A 14,954-nucleotide genomic window follows, 5' to 3' on the forward strand; every position below is an offset into this window, starting at 1 on the left:
TCTGTGTCTGCAATTCCCGAGCTTTTCCTGTGACCCCATCCCACACAATTCCCTGAGGGGTTTCTTTGGGAATTTCCCTGTGGAATCTTTCGGGGGGAATTTTGGGGTGGAATGTGGGAATCTCCAGGGTGTCCCAAGTTTATTTTCTCTGCCGGCCTGGAGTCGGTGTTGGGAGATTCCAGAGCTTTTTATCCCTAAAATCAGGTTTTATTTTATTTTTTATTATTTTTTCTCTATTTTTAATATTTCATTTTACATTTTTATTATTTTATTTTAAAAGCATTTTATTTTGTTCTATTTTTATCTTTATTTTTCTTTATTTTTAATATTTTATTTTATACTTTTATTATTTTGTTTTAAATTTTTTCTTTTATTTTTCTTTTATTTATTTCTTTTTCCCTTTTTTTTCCAAAAGCAGCCAGCTCTATCCAGTAGAAATCCAGGCAATACCCGCAAGGGCCCAGATTCCCCTTGCTATTTTAGCTAATTATTAGAATAATAAGAATTATTTTAATTATTTTAATTATTAGTGCTCCTTTATTAGCGCCCCCTGCGGGTCGCTCCCCGTACCCGGAACCTTTCTGCGCTGCCGCGGGGCCCACCCGGCCCCTTCCGCGCGCCGCGCCGGGGCTGCCCTCCGCGCTGCCTGATCCGCGCCGCCCGTTCCCGTTCCCGTTCCCGCCGCCGCCCCGGGAGCGAGCGGTGCCGCTGCCCGAGCCCGCTGGGAACGGCGGGCGGAGCCGGCCCGGAAGGCGCCGGAAGGCGCTGCGGGGGCGGAGGAAAGGAGCGGCGGTTGGTCAGGCGAACGGCGCGGGGCGGCGCCGGGCAGGGCCCCGCGGGGTCCTTCGGCGACGGGAGCGGAGGGAGCGGGATCGGCGGCGCGATGAACCTGGAGCTGCTCGGTGCGAGCGGGAACGGGAATAGCACCGGGAATGGGGGCGGGAATGGGACCGGGAACGGGGGCGGGAGCGGAGCGGGAATGGGACCGGGAATGGGACCGGGAATGGGACTGGGAATGGGGGCGGGAGTGGAGCGGGAATGGTAGCGGGAACGGGGTGCGAGGGCGGCGCTGCGGGACCGGCAGGTGGCGGGAATGGGAATGGGAATGGGAATGGGGAGGGAGCTGGGAACGGGGGCGGCGGGGGCGAGCCTGGAGCTGCTCGGTGCGAACGGGATGCGGTGGGAACGGGAAGCGGAGGAGGCGCGGCTGGGAATGGGAATGAGCAGGGAGCGGGGCTGGGCCGAGCCGGGCGGGGCCGGTACCGGCGCGGGTTCGGTACCGGAACGGGTTCGGTACCGGGGCCGCCTCTCGCTCAGCCGCCGCCTTCCCCTTCCTCTGCAGAGTCCTTCGGCCAGAACTACCCCGAGGTAACGGCGCTCCCGGCCCGCAGCCGCCCCCGAGCCCTCCCCGGGCGGCCTGAGCGGCTTCGAGCGGGTCCCACCGGGGCTGGCTGGGTCTGAGAGGGTCCCACCGGGTCCGAGCGGGTCCCACTGGGTCTGGCTGGGTCCCACCGGGTCTGAGCAGGTCTCGGCGAGTCCGAGCTGGGTCTTACCGGGTCTGGCTGGGTCTGAGCAGGTGTCACCGGGTCTGAGCGGGTTCCCCCAGGTCTGGCTGGGTCTGGCTGGGTCCCCCCGGCTCGGGCTGGGTCCCCCCGTGTCTGGCTGGGTCCCACCGGGTCCCCCCCCAGGTCTGGCCGGCTCTGGCCGGTTCTCATGGCCGTGCCCGGTTCTCATGGCCGTGCCCGGTTCTCACGGCTCTCTCCGGTTCTCACGGCTCTCTCCGGTTCTCACGGCCGTGTCCGGTTCTCACGGCCGTGTCCGGTCCCCGCTGTCCCGGCAGGAGGCTGACGGGACCCTGGACTGCATCAGCATGGCCCTGACGTGCACCTTCAACCGCTGGGGCACGCTGCTGGCCGTGGGCTGCAACGACGGCAGGATCGTCATCTGGGACTTCCTGACCCGCGGCATCGCCAAGATCATCAGCGCCCACATCCACCCCGTCTGCTCCCTCTGGTGAGCCGGGAATCCTCGGGAATTCCAGGGAATTCCAGCCAGGGAATCCCCAGGGAATTACATCCAGGGAATTCCAGCCAGGGAATCCCCAGGGAATTACATCCAGGGAATTCCAGCCAGGGAATCCCCAGGGAATTACATCCAGGGAATTCCAGCCAGGGAATCCCCAGGGAATCCTCAGGGAATTCCAGGGAATTCCATCCAGGGAATCCCCAGGGAATTGCATCCAGGGAATCCCCAGGGAATTCCATCCAGGGAATCCCCTGGGAATTCCCGAGCTCCTTTTCCCTTTTAGGGAATAACTATTGGGAATTTCTTGAGCTCCTTTTACCCTTGACCTTTAATGACTTTATTGGGAATTCCCTGAGCCCCATTTAACCCTTCCAAGGAATAACTTCCCTGGGAATTCCCTGAGCTCTTTTTCCCCCCAGCCCCATTTAACCCTTTCAAGGAATAACTCCCCTGGGAATTCCCAAGCTCCTTTCCCCCTTTAAGGAATAACTACTGGGAATTCCCAAGCTCCTTTCCCCCCTGCCCCATTTACCCCTTCCAAGGAATAACTTCCCGGGAATTCCCAAGTTCCTTTCCCCCTTTAAGGAATAACTTCCCTGGGAATTCCTGAGTTCCTTTTCTCCCCTTAAGGAATGACTTTAATGGGAATTCCCTGAGCTTCTTTTCCCACGTTTAAGGAATCACTATTGGGAATTCCTTGAGCTCCTTTTACCCTTGACCTTTAATGACTTTATTGGGAATTCCCTGAGCCCCATTTAACCCTTCCAAGGAATAACTTCCCTGGGAATTCCCTGAGCTCTTTTTCCCCCCAGCCCCATTTAACCCTTCCAAGGAATAACTCCCCTGGGAATTCCTTGAGCTCCTTTTACCCCTGACCTTTAATGACTTTATTGGGAATTCCCCGAGCTCCTTCCCACCTAGCCCCATTTACCCCTTCCAAGGAATAACTTCCCCGGGAATTCCCAAGCTCCTTTTCCCCCCAGCCCCATTTACCCCTTCCAAGGAATAACTTCCCGGGAATTCCCTCCCTGTGCCGCAGCTGGAGCCGGGACGGGCACAAGCTGGTGAGTGCCTCCACCGACAACATCGTGTCGCAGTGGGACGTGCTGTCCGGGGACTGCGACCAGCGCTTCCGCTTCCCCTCGCCCATCCTCAAAGTGCAGTACCACCCCCGCGACCAGTAAGTGCCTCCTGCTGCCCCCCCGGCTTTCTGGGATGGCAGGAAATTCCTGGGAATCGGTGTGGGAATGTCTCCTTGGGTGTAAAATCCCTGCGCGAACTCGGAGGAGGGAGGGAGGTTAAAATCCAGCTGAAATTGGTTTTGATGTCTGAGTATGGAAAATGAGGCGGCAAAAACAGGAATATCCTGAATTCCTCGATCCAGCTGGATGTTTTTTATGCTGGAAATCCTTTTCCAGGATATCCTGAATTCCTTGATCCAGCTCAATGCTTGTTTTGCTGGAAATCCTTTTCCAGGATATCCTGAGTTCCTCGATCCAGCTCAATGCTTGTTTTGCTGGAAATCATTTTCTGAGATATCCTGAATTCCTCAATCCAGCTGGATGCTGTTTATGCTGGAAATCCTTTTCCAGGATATCCTGAATTCCTCGATCCAGTTCAATACTTTTATTTCTAGAAATCCTTTTCCAAAATATCCTGAATTCCTCAATCCAGTTCAATACTTTTGTTTCTGGAAATCGTTTTCCAACATATCCTGAATTCCTCAATCCAGCTCAATGTTTTTATGTGGAAATCCTTCTCCAAGATACCTTGAACTCCTCAATCCAGCTGTATTTTTTTTTTCTGGAAACCCTTTTACAGGATACCCTGAATTCCTTGCTCTAGCCCAATGTCTTTTTTGCTGGAAATCCTTTTCCAACATATCCTGAACTCCTCACTCCAGCTGGATATTTTTTATGCTGGAAATCCTGGATACCCTGAATCCCTCACTCCAGCTGGATATTTTTTATGCTGGAAATCCTGGATACCCTGAATTCCTCACTCCAGCTGGATATTTTTTATGCTGGAAATCCTGGATACCCTGAATTCCTCACTCCAGCTGCATATTTTTTATGCTGGAAATCCTGGATACCCTGAATTCCTCACTCCAGCTGGATATTTTTTATGCTGGAAATCCTGGATACCCTGAACTCCTCACTCCAGCTAGATATTTTTTATGCTGGAAATCCTGGATACCCTGAATTCCTCACTCCAGCTGGATGTTTTTTATGCTGGAAATCCTGGATACCCTGAATTCCTCACTCCAGCTGGATGTTTTTTATGCTGGAAATCCTGGATACCCTGAACTCCTCACTCCAGCTGGATATTTTTTATGCTGGAAATCCTGGATACCCTGAATTCCTCACTCCAGCTGGATATTTTTTATGCTGGAAATCCTGGATACCCTGAATTCCTCACTCCAGATGGATGTTTTTTATGCTGGAAATCCCGGATACCCTGAACTCCTGGACGCTTTTTTGTCGCTCTGCACCTGGAGCTCCCTTTCCAGAGGAAGCCATTCCCGGTTTCCCGTGTTTGGCAGGAACAGGGTGCTGGTGTGTCCCATGAAGTCGGCCCCGGTGATGCTGACGCTCTCCGACTCCAAGCACGTGGTGCTGCCCGTGGACGACGACTCCGACCTCAACGTGGTGGCGTCGTTTGACCGGAGAGGGGAATACATCTACACCGGGAACGCCAAGGGCAAGGTCAGCCCCGCTCCCCGGGCCCCTCCGGGAATTGCCCTCTGGAAAAGGGGAGGGCCTCAGGCTGTGGAAGTGATCAGGGAGGTTTGGGGTGTCCGAGGAATTCCTGGGGGCGCTCGGTGCTCCGGGTGGGGATTGATGGGTGAGGGGCACAGGGATGGGATTTGGGAACAGGTCAGGGGCACAGGAGGGGGTTTGGGAACAGGTCAGGGGCACAGGGATGGGATTTGGGAAGAGATCAGGGGCACAGGAATGGGTTTGGGGAGCAGGAATGGATTTAGGGAAGAGGTGAGGAGCACAGGGATGGATTTAGAGAACAGATGAGGGGCAGAGGAAGGGGTTTGGGGAACAGGGAGGGGTTTGGGGAACCGGAATGGATTTAGGGAAGAGGTCAGGGGCACAGGGATGGGATTGGAAAGAGGAGAGGGGCACAGGGATGGGATTTGTGAACAGGGATGGATTTAGGGAAGAGGTGAGGGGCACAGGGATGGGATTGGGAAGAGGAGAGTGGCACAGGGATGGATTTAGGGAAAAGGTGAGGGGCACAGGGATGGGATTTGTGAACAGGGATGGATTTAGGGAAGAGGTGAGGGGCATGGATGGGGTTTGGGAACAGGAATGGATTTAGGGAAGAGGTCAGGGGCACAGGGATGGGATTGGGAAGAGGAGAGGGGCACAGGGATGGATTTGGGGAGCAGGAATAGATTTAGGGAAGAGGTGAGGGGCACAGCGATGGGATTTGGGGAACAGGAATGGATTTAGAGAAGAGGAGAGGGACACAGGAATGGGTTTGGGAACAGGGATAGGCACAGGGATAGGTTTGGGGAGCAGGAATGGATTTAGGGAGGAGGTGAGGGACACAGGAATGGGATTTGGAAGAGGAGAGGGGCACAGGGATGGGTTTGGGAACAGGGACAGGCACAGGGGTGGGGAACAGGGACAGGTGCAGAGGTGACTGAAGGGTTTGGGGAACAGGTGAGGGATTTCTTGATGATCCTGGAGGGGTTTTCCAACCTCAGGAATTCTGGGATCTTTGTCTGACCCTGTTTTTGACGCGTTTTTGGGATGTTTTCCTGGCGTTTGTGTCTCAGCAGCTCCCGCAGTGTCCCCGGGTGGGCTCCCAGGGCTCTGTTTCAGGTGAAGCCACTGATTGTTCTCTGTCTGCTCAATCTTCAGATCTTGGTCTTAAAAACAGACACTCAGGATCTTGTTGCTTCCTTCAGAGTGACCACAGGGACCAGCAACACCACGGCCATTAAATCCATCGAGTTCGCCCGCAAAGGGAGGTGAGCGCCTCCGGGGCCGATCCCAAACCCGCAGGGAGCTGCTCGCAGCCCCCAGCTCCTCCATGGGATGGGATCTTTAACGGCTTCTCACGGATTCATCCCCATTTTCCTGCAGCTGCTTCCTGATCAACACGGCCGACCGGATCATCCGCGTGTACGACGGGCGGGAGATCCTCACCTGCGGGCGCGACGGCGAGCCCGAGCCCATGCAGAAACTGCAGGACCTGGTCAACAGGTGAGGGAACGGGGAGGGAGTGGGATCAGGGAGGGAACAGGAACAGGGTTTGGGATCAGGGAGGGGTTTGGGATCAGGGAGGGAACAGGAACAGGGTTTGGGATCAGGGAGGGGTTTGGGATCAGGGAGGGAACAGGAACAGGGTTTGGGATCAGGGAGGGAACAGGAACAGGGTTTGGGATCAGGGAGGGGTTTGGGATCAGGGAGGGAACAGGAACAGGGTTTGGGATCAGGGAGGGAACAGGAACAGGGTTTGGGATCAGGGAGGGGTTTGGGATCAGGGAGGGAACAGGAACAGGGTTTGGGATCAGGGAGGGGTTTGGGATCAGGGAGGGAACAGGAACAGGGTTTGGGATCAGGGAGGGGTTTGGGATCAGGGAGGGTTTGGGATCAGGGAGGGAACAGGAACAGGGTTTGGGATCAGGGAGGGGTTTGGGATCAGGGAGGGAACACGAACAGGGTTTGGGATCAGGGAGGGAACAGGAACAGGGTTTGGGATCAGGGAGGATTTGGGATCAGGGAGGGGTTTGGGATCAGGGAGGGAACAGGGAGGAATTTGGGATCAGAGAGGGGTTTGGGATCAGGGAGGGGTTTGGGAACAGGGAGGGGTTTGGGATCAGGGAGGGGTTTGGGACCAGGAATGGATTTAGGGAACATGTGAGGGCACAGGGAGAGATTTGGGAACAGGAATGGATTTAGGGAACAGGTGAGGGCACAGGGAGGGATTTGGGGAACAGGGACAGGCACAGGGATGGGATTTGGGGAACAGGGACAGGCACAGGGGTGGCTGCAGGATTTGGGGAACAGGGACAGGCACAGGCATGGCTGCTTTTCCCTGGCTGCTCAGCCACTGGAAAAGGTTTCCCATGGAATTGTCAGACCCCAAAGGCAGTGGGAGGTTTTGGCACCGAGGGGGATTCTGGGGGCCTGTGCAGGGCTGGGGGTTGGATCAATGATCCCAATGGCTTTTTTTCCACTCGGTATATTCCCTACCCCATGTGGCCGGGTTCCCATCCCACATCCCACGCTAAGGATGCAAATCCTCATCCGGGATTTGGAACAGCTTCAACTCTAAACACAAAGTGGGAGGGAGAGAAAACCTCATCTCCCTGATCCCAAACCAATTCCCTGATCCACGATTTTCCCTGGCTGCAGGACCCCCTGGAAGAAGTGCTGCTTCTCGGGGGACGGCGAGTACATCGTGGCGGGCTCGGCGCGGCAGCACGCGCTCTACATCTGGGAGAAGAGCATCGGCAACCTGGTGAAAATCCTGCACGGAACGCGCGGCGAGCTCCTGCTGGACGTGGCAGTACGGAAACCCCCCGGCTCTCCTCGGGATTTGGGAATGAGGCCCCGTTTCGGCTCATTTTGAGGGGTTTTTGTGTCCTCTGGTTGGTTGCAGTGGCATCCGGTGCGGCCCATCATCGCCTCCATTTCCAGCGGGGTGGTTTCCATATGGGCTCAGAACCAGGTGGTGAGTGAGGCTTTGGGATCGTTCCCTTGGGAATGGCGCCTGCCCTGAGGGATTTTGGTTGCTCCATCCCTGGAGTTGGAGCGATCTGGGATAGGGAGAAGTGTGGGGCTGATGATTCCTTCCAGCCCCCAAAGCATTCCAGGATTCCTGGTGCTGGTTTGGGTGGGATATTGGGAATAAATCCTTCCCAGGGACTGGGAATCCATGGCTGCCCCATCCCTGCGAGTCCCCGAGGTTGGATGGGGCTTGGAACAACCTGGGATCATGGAAAGTGTCCCAGCCCATGGCCGGGGTGGGAATGGGATGATCCCACCCAAACCATTCCATGATTCCATAAAGACTCCCAGTTTCAGCATTCCTGACTCATTCCCAGCTTGGAAATTCCCGGAGAATCCGTGGCTGCCCCATCCCTGGGAGTGTCCCAGGCCAGGCTGGGGCACCCTGGGATGGGGAAATGTCCCTGCCTATGGAATGGGATGGGATTGAAGCTCCCTTTCCACCCAAACCAGTCTGGAATTCCATCATTCCCCACGGACTCATTTTTTGTGTGTTTAAATCCTTGAGGAATTCCCATTCCAACACATTTTTGGCTTTTCCTGCTTCATTTTAATTTGTGATTTTGAGCTCAAACTCCAGCTCAGCTTTGGATTCATCCTTAAACTCCATCCCAGGGACATTTTCCATGGAATTACCCCCTCCTGTAATTCCAGGATGTGAACCCTCAGCTGGGGTTTGCCATGTCCACTGCAATATTTAAGGAATATTTTGATGCTGGATTTTCATTGGAATTCATTTATCCAGCCTCTTGTTTTCCATGGACCTAAAGGAGGTTGGATTTTCCGTGCATTTATGGGATTTTTCCTTGATTTTTGGTGTTTTTATGGGATTTCAGTGAGATTGCAGAACAGAATAATTCCGGTTGGAAAAACCTTCCCAGCTCACCAATTCCAGCCATTCCCAGTTCACCAATTCCAGCCATTCCCAGCTCACCAATTCCAGCCATTCCCAGCTCACCAATTCCAGCCATTCCCAACTCACCAATTCCAGCCATTCCCAACTCAACCAATTCCAGCCATTCCCAGTTCACCAATTCCAGCCATTCCCAGCTCACCAATTCCAGCCATTCCCAGTTCACCAATTCCAGCCATTCCCAGTTCACCAGTTCCAGCCATTCCCAGTTCACCAGTTCCAGTTATTCCCAACTCAACCTATTCCAGCCATTCCCAGTTCACCAATTCCAGCCATTCCCAACTCAACCAATTCCAGCCATTCCCAGCTCACCAATTCCAGTTATTCCCAGCTCACCAATTCCAGCCATTCCCAGCTCACCAATTCCAGTTATTCCCAACTCAGCCAATTCCAGCCATTCCCAGCTCACCAATTCCAGCCATTCCCAACTCAACCAATTCCAGCCATTCCCAGTTCACCAATTCCAGCCATTCCCAGCTCACCAATTCCAGCCATTCCCAACTCACCAATTCCAGCCATTCCCAACTCACCAATTCCAGCCATTCCCAACTCACCAATTCCAGCCATTCCCAGTTCACCAATTCCAGCCATTCCCAACTCAACCAATTCCAGCCATTCCCAACTCAACCAATTCCAGCCATTCCCAGTTCACCAATTCCAGTTATTCTCAGTTCACCAATTCCAGCCATTCCCAGTTCACCAATTCCAGCCATTCCCAACTCAACCAATTCCAGCCATTCCCAACTCAACCAATTCCAGCCATTCCCAGCTCACCAATTCCAGCCATTCCCAGTTCACCAATTCCAGCCATTCCCAACTCAACCAATTCCAGCCATTCCCAGTTCACCAATTCCAGCCATTCCCAGTTCACCAATTCCAGCCATTCCCAACTCAACCAATTCCAGCCATTCCCAGTTCACCAATTCCAGTTATTCCCAACTCAACCAATTCCAGCCATTCCCAGTTCACCAATTCCAGCCATTCCCAACTCAACCAATTCCAGCCATTCCCAGCTCACCAATTCCAGTTATTCCCAGTTCACCAATTCCAGCCATTCCCAGCTCACCAATTCCAGTTATTCCCAGTTCACCAATTCCAGCCATTCCCAGCTCACCAATTCCAGTTATTCCCAGTTCACCAATTCCAGCCATTCCCAGCTCAACCAATTCCAGCCATTCCCAGTTCACCAATTCCAGCCATTCCCAGCTCACCAATTCCAGCCATTCCCAACTCAACCAATTCCAGCCATTCCCAGTTCACCAATTCCAGCCATTCCCAGCTCACCAATTCCAGCCATTCCCAGTTCACCAATTCCAGCCATTCCCAGCTCACCAATTCCAGTTATTCCCAGTTCACCAATTCCAGCCATTCCCAGCTCACCAATTCCAGCCATTCCCAACTCAACCAATTCCAGCCATTCCCAGTTCACCAATTCCAGCCATTCCCAACTCAACCAATTCCAGCCATTCCCAGTTCACCAATTCCAGCCATTCCCAGCTCTCTCCCTTATCCCCAAATGCCAGATCCATATTTTAAACCCCCTCCAGGATATTTAATTCCTTGGAATTTGTGGGATCCAAGGAATCCGGTGCTGTTTAAACCAAAACTGCTTTTTTTACCTTTTTTCCCAGGAAAACTGGAGCGCTTTTGCCCCCGATTTCAAGGAGCTGGATGAAAACGTGGAATACGAGGAGCGGGAATCGGAATTCGACATCGAGGACGAGGATAAGAGCGAGCCAGAGCAGACAGGTGCTGCCCAAACCATTCCCAGGGAATTCCCAGGGAATTCCCAGCTTTCCCTGGGATCCTCTGGATCCCTCCTGGCCACCTGGTGGTGCCCAAAAACAAGGAAAAAGAAAAAATCCTGGGATGTGAAAAACGATGGGAATGAGGATTTTTCCTGGCTCTACTTTTTGCAGACTTTAATGCTTCCCAGAATTTAATTAATTGGATTTGAGCAAATTAAATTAAATTGGATTTTCTATTTTAATAGGAATTATTTTAGGGTTTTTTTTTAATGAGAACTATTAAATTTTGTATTTTGCTTTAATGGGAAATATTTTATTTCTAAATAAAATAGAAATACAATTTTAATTAAAATTCCCATTCTGCTTTAATAGGAAATATTTAATTTTGTTTTATGCTTTAATACACATTATTTCAGGGTTGGTTTTTTTGCTTTAATAGGAAATATTTTAGATTTGTTTCATCCTTTAATACAAATAATTTTAAGTATTTTTATTCTGCTTTAATAGGAAATATTTAAGTTTATTTTGTGCTTTAATACAAATTATTTCAGGGTTTTTTTTTTTCTTTAATAGGAAATATTTAAGTTTGTTTCATGCTTTAATACAAATTATTTCAGTTTTTTTTGCTTTAATGGGAAATATTTAAGTTTAATGTTTCATGCTTTAATACAAATAATTTTAATTATTTTTTTTTCTGCTTTAATAGGAAATATTTAACTTTGTTTTATGCTTTAATACAAATTATTTCAGGGTGGGTTTTATTTTGCTTTAATAGGAAATATTTTAGATTTTTTTTATGCTTTAATACAAATTATTTCTGGTTTTTTTTTTGCTTTAATAGGAAATATTTAAGTTTATTTAATGCTTTAATACAAATAATTTTAAATTATTTTTTTTCTGCTTTAACAGGAAATATTTAAGTTTATTTTACGCTTTAATACAAATTATTTCAGGCTCGTTTTGTCCTTCAAGTGGAAATATCCCAGTGGGTTTTTCCCTGCTGCAATAACAATTACCCCAGGTTATTTTCTGCTGTAGCAGGAACCGCTCCAGGAGCTTTTCCTGCCTTTAATTCCCATTTTTCCGGGCCCCAGGTGCCGATGCTGCGGAGGATGAGGAGGTGGACGTGACCAGCGTGGATCCCATCGCCGCCTTCTGCAGCAGGTGTGGAGCCCCTGGGCCAAAAACCTCATTAACGGGAATTAATTAACCTCTGTGGAGCATTCCCAGCATTCCACTTAAATATTCCCATTACAAAACCCAGAATTCCCTTTATAGCCACAACATTCCCTTTATGACCCCAAAAATCCATTTATAACCTCAAAATTCCCTTTATGAACCCCAAAATTCCATTTATAACCTCAAAATTCCCTTTATGAACCCCAAAATTCCATTTGTAACCCCAAAATTCCCTTTATGAACCCCAAAATTCCATTTGTAACCTCAAAATTCCCTTTATGAACCCCAAAATTCCATTTATAACCCAAACATTCCATTTATAACCTCAAAATTCCCTTTATGAACCCCAAAATTCCCTCTATAAACCCAAAATTCCCTTCATAAACCCCACCACCCATTCCAAACCCCAAAATTCCATTTATAACCCCAAAATTCCCTCTATAAACCCCAGATTTCCCTTTATAAACCTCAACAATCTTTATAAACCCCAAAATTCCCATTCCAAACCCCAAAATTCCCAATCCAACCCCAACATTCCCATTCCAAACCCCAATTCCCATTCCAAACCCCAAAATTCCCTTTATAAACCCCAAAATTCCCTTTATAACCACAACATCCCCATTCCAAACCCCAAAATTCCCTTTATAAACCCCAAAATTCCCTCTATAAACCCCAAAATTCCCATTCCAAACCCCAACATTCCCATTCCAAACCCCAAAATTCCCTCTACAGACCCCAAAATTCTCTTCATAAACCCCACCACCCCCATTCCAAACCCCAAAATTCCCATTCCAAACCCCAACATTCCCATTCCAAACCCCAAAATTCCCTCTATAAACCCCAAAATTCCCATTCCAAACCCCAACATTCCCATTCCAAACCCCAACATTCCCATTCCAAACCCCAAAATTCCCTTTATAACCCCAACATTCCCATTCCAAACCCCAAAATTCCCTTTATAACCCCAACATTCCCATTCCAAACCCCAAAATTCCCTTTATAACCCCAACATTCCCATTCCAAACCCCAGAATTCCCTCTATAAACCCCAAAATTCCCATTCCAAACCCCAACATTCCCACTTCAAACCCCAGAATTCCCTCTATAAACCCCAAAATTCCCTTTATAACCCCAACATTCCCATTCCAAACCCCAAAATTCCCTTTATAACCCCAACATTCCCATTCCAAACCCCAACATTCCCTCTATAAACCCCAAAATTCCCATTCCAAACCCCAACATTCCCATTCCAAACCCCAGAATTCCCTCTATAAACCCCAAAATTCCCTTTATAACCCCACCACCCATTCCAAACCCCAAAATTCCCATTCCAAACCCCAGAATTCCCTCTATAAACCCCAAAATTCCCATTCCAAACCCCAACATTCCCATTCCAAACCCCAACATTCCCATTCCAAACCCCAACATTCCCTCTATAAACCCCAACATTCCCATTCCAAACCCCAACATTCCCATTCCAAACCCCAAAATTCCCTCTATAAACCCCAACATTCCCATTCCAAACCCCAGCATTCCCTCTATAAACCCCCAAATTCCCATTCCAATCCCCACCACCCATTCCAAACCCAACATCCCCCACCCCACCAACGGCAATTCCCGGCATTCCCGGCGTTTCTCCGGGCGCAGCGACGAGGAGCTGGAGGATTCCCGGGCGCTGCTCTACCTTCCCATCGCTCCGGAGGTGGAGGATCCCGAGGAGAATCCCTACGGGCCGCCCCCGGACGCGCTGCCCAGCGCGCTGCCCGACGAGGGGCTGGGCCCCGAGAAGAAGCGCCCCAGCTCCTCGGAGGGGCCCCAGAACCCCAAGAAAAAACCCAAAACCACCAACATCGAGCTCCAGGGAGTCCCCAACGACGGTGGGTGGCGGATTCCCGGGGTTCGGGGGTGGATTCCCGGGATTCGGGGGCCTGCGGAGCCCGTCCCAAGGGATTTGGGAGGGATCCGATCCCAACGGTTCTGGGGATTTGGGAGGGAGCCCATCCCAAGGGTTTTGGGATTTTGGAGGGACTCCATCCAAAGGGTTTTGGGATGTTGGGAGAGATCTGATCCCAAGGGTTTTGGGGTTTGGGAAAGATCCCATCCCAAGGGTTTTGGGGTTTGAGAGGGATCCAATTCCAGCAGTTTTGGGGCTTTGGGAGGGATCCAATCCCAAGGGTTTTGGGGTTTGGGAGGGATCCGATCCCAAGGGTTTTGGGGTTTGGGAAAGATCTTATCCCAAGGGTTTTGGGGATTTGGGAGGGACTCCATCCAAAGGGTTTTGGGGATGTTGGGAAAGATCCAGTCCCCAGGGGTTTTGGGGTTTGGGAAAGATCCAGTCCCAAGGGTTTTGGGATTTGGGAAAGATCCAGTCCAAGGGTTTTGGGATTTGGGAGGGAGCCCATCCCAAGGGTTTTGGGATTTGGGAGGGATTTGATCCCAAGGGTTTTGGGGTTTGAGAGGGATCCAGTCCCAAGGGTTTTGAGGCTTTGGGAGAGATCCAGTCCCAAGGGTTTTGGGGCTTTTGGAAAGATCTGATCTCAAGGGTTTTGGGGTTTTGGACGGGCTCCGCAGGATTTCAGGGTTTAGGGCATTGGGAGGAGCCTGATCCCAGGATTTCAGGGTTTTAGGGCATCAGGAGGGATCCAGTGCCAAGATTCCAGGGCTGTAGGGTGTTGGGAGGGATCTGATCCCACATTTTGTGGGATTATCTCACACAGAATTTTCTTGTGGACACATTTTAAGGCATAACTCTCCCCAAATCCCCATTCCCCCACATTTTAAGGGATGATTCACCCCAAATCCTCATTTCCCCATATTTTAAATCACGACTCACCCCAAATCCCCATTTCCCCCACATTTTAAGGGATAACTGACCCATAATTTAATTCTCCCCACATTTTAAGGGATAACTGACCCATAATTTAATTCCCCCCACATTTTAAGGGATAACTGACCCCAAATCCCCATTCCCCCACATTTTAAGGGATAACTGACCCATAATTTAATTCCCCCCACATTTTAAGGGATAACTGACCCATAATTTAATTCCCCCCACATTTTAAGGGATGATTCACCCCAAATCCCCATTCCCCCACATTTTAAGGGATAACTGACCCATAATTTAATTCCCCCCACATTTTAAGGGATAACTCACCCCAAATCCCCATTCCCCCCACATTTTAAGGGATAACTCACCCCAAATCCCCATTCCCCCCACATTTTAAGGGATAACTGGCCCCAAATCCCCATTCCCCCCACATTTTAAGGGATAACTGACCCATAATTTAATTCCCCCCACATTTTAAGGGATAACTCACCCCAAATCCCCATTCCCCCC

The 14,954-nt window shown here is 50.5% G+C and overlaps 1 protein-coding gene across 7 annotated transcripts in view; it reads left to right on the top strand.

Annotated features, from left to right (window-relative positions):
- The first annotated feature begins 821 nt into the window (after positions 1-821).
- Positions 822-14,954, top strand: part of RBBP5 (RB binding protein 5, histone lysine methyltransferase complex subunit) — a 44,358-nt gene continuing 30,225 nt past the window's right edge. For 6 of the 7 annotated variants that reach the window (XM_088066950.1, XM_005529309.3, XM_005529311.3 and 3 more), the window contains exons 1-12: positions 822-902; positions 1,343-1,368; positions 1,841-2,013; positions 3,065-3,205; positions 4,568-4,730; positions 5,904-6,013; positions 6,129-6,248; positions 7,404-7,557; positions 7,651-7,722; positions 10,323-10,440; positions 11,534-11,603; positions 13,265-13,494. In XM_088066950.1, coding sequence (XP_087923076.1) covers positions 884-902; positions 1,343-1,368; positions 1,841-2,013; positions 3,065-3,205; positions 4,568-4,730; positions 5,904-6,013; positions 6,129-6,248; positions 7,404-7,557; positions 7,651-7,722; positions 10,323-10,440; positions 11,534-11,603; positions 13,265-13,494 — 1,396 coding nt within the window. In that variant the 5' untranslated portion in view covers positions 822-883. Of the gene's footprint in view, positions 903-1,155; positions 1,164-1,342; positions 1,369-1,840; positions 2,014-3,064; positions 3,206-4,567; positions 4,731-5,903; positions 6,014-6,128; positions 6,249-7,403; positions 7,558-7,650; positions 7,723-10,322; positions 10,441-11,533; positions 11,604-13,264; positions 13,495-14,954 lie in introns of those variants that run through there. The other variant, XM_088066949.1, reaches the window with a different exon arrangement.

Source organism: Pseudopodoces humilis, chromosome 26 (genome assembly GCF_049639895.1).
Source record: "Pseudopodoces humilis isolate 2021_Gansu_Grassland_sample_001 chromosome 26, ASM4963989v1, whole genome shotgun sequence".
Taxonomy (NCBI): domain Eukaryota; kingdom Metazoa; phylum Chordata; class Aves; order Passeriformes; family Paridae; genus Pseudopodoces; species Pseudopodoces humilis.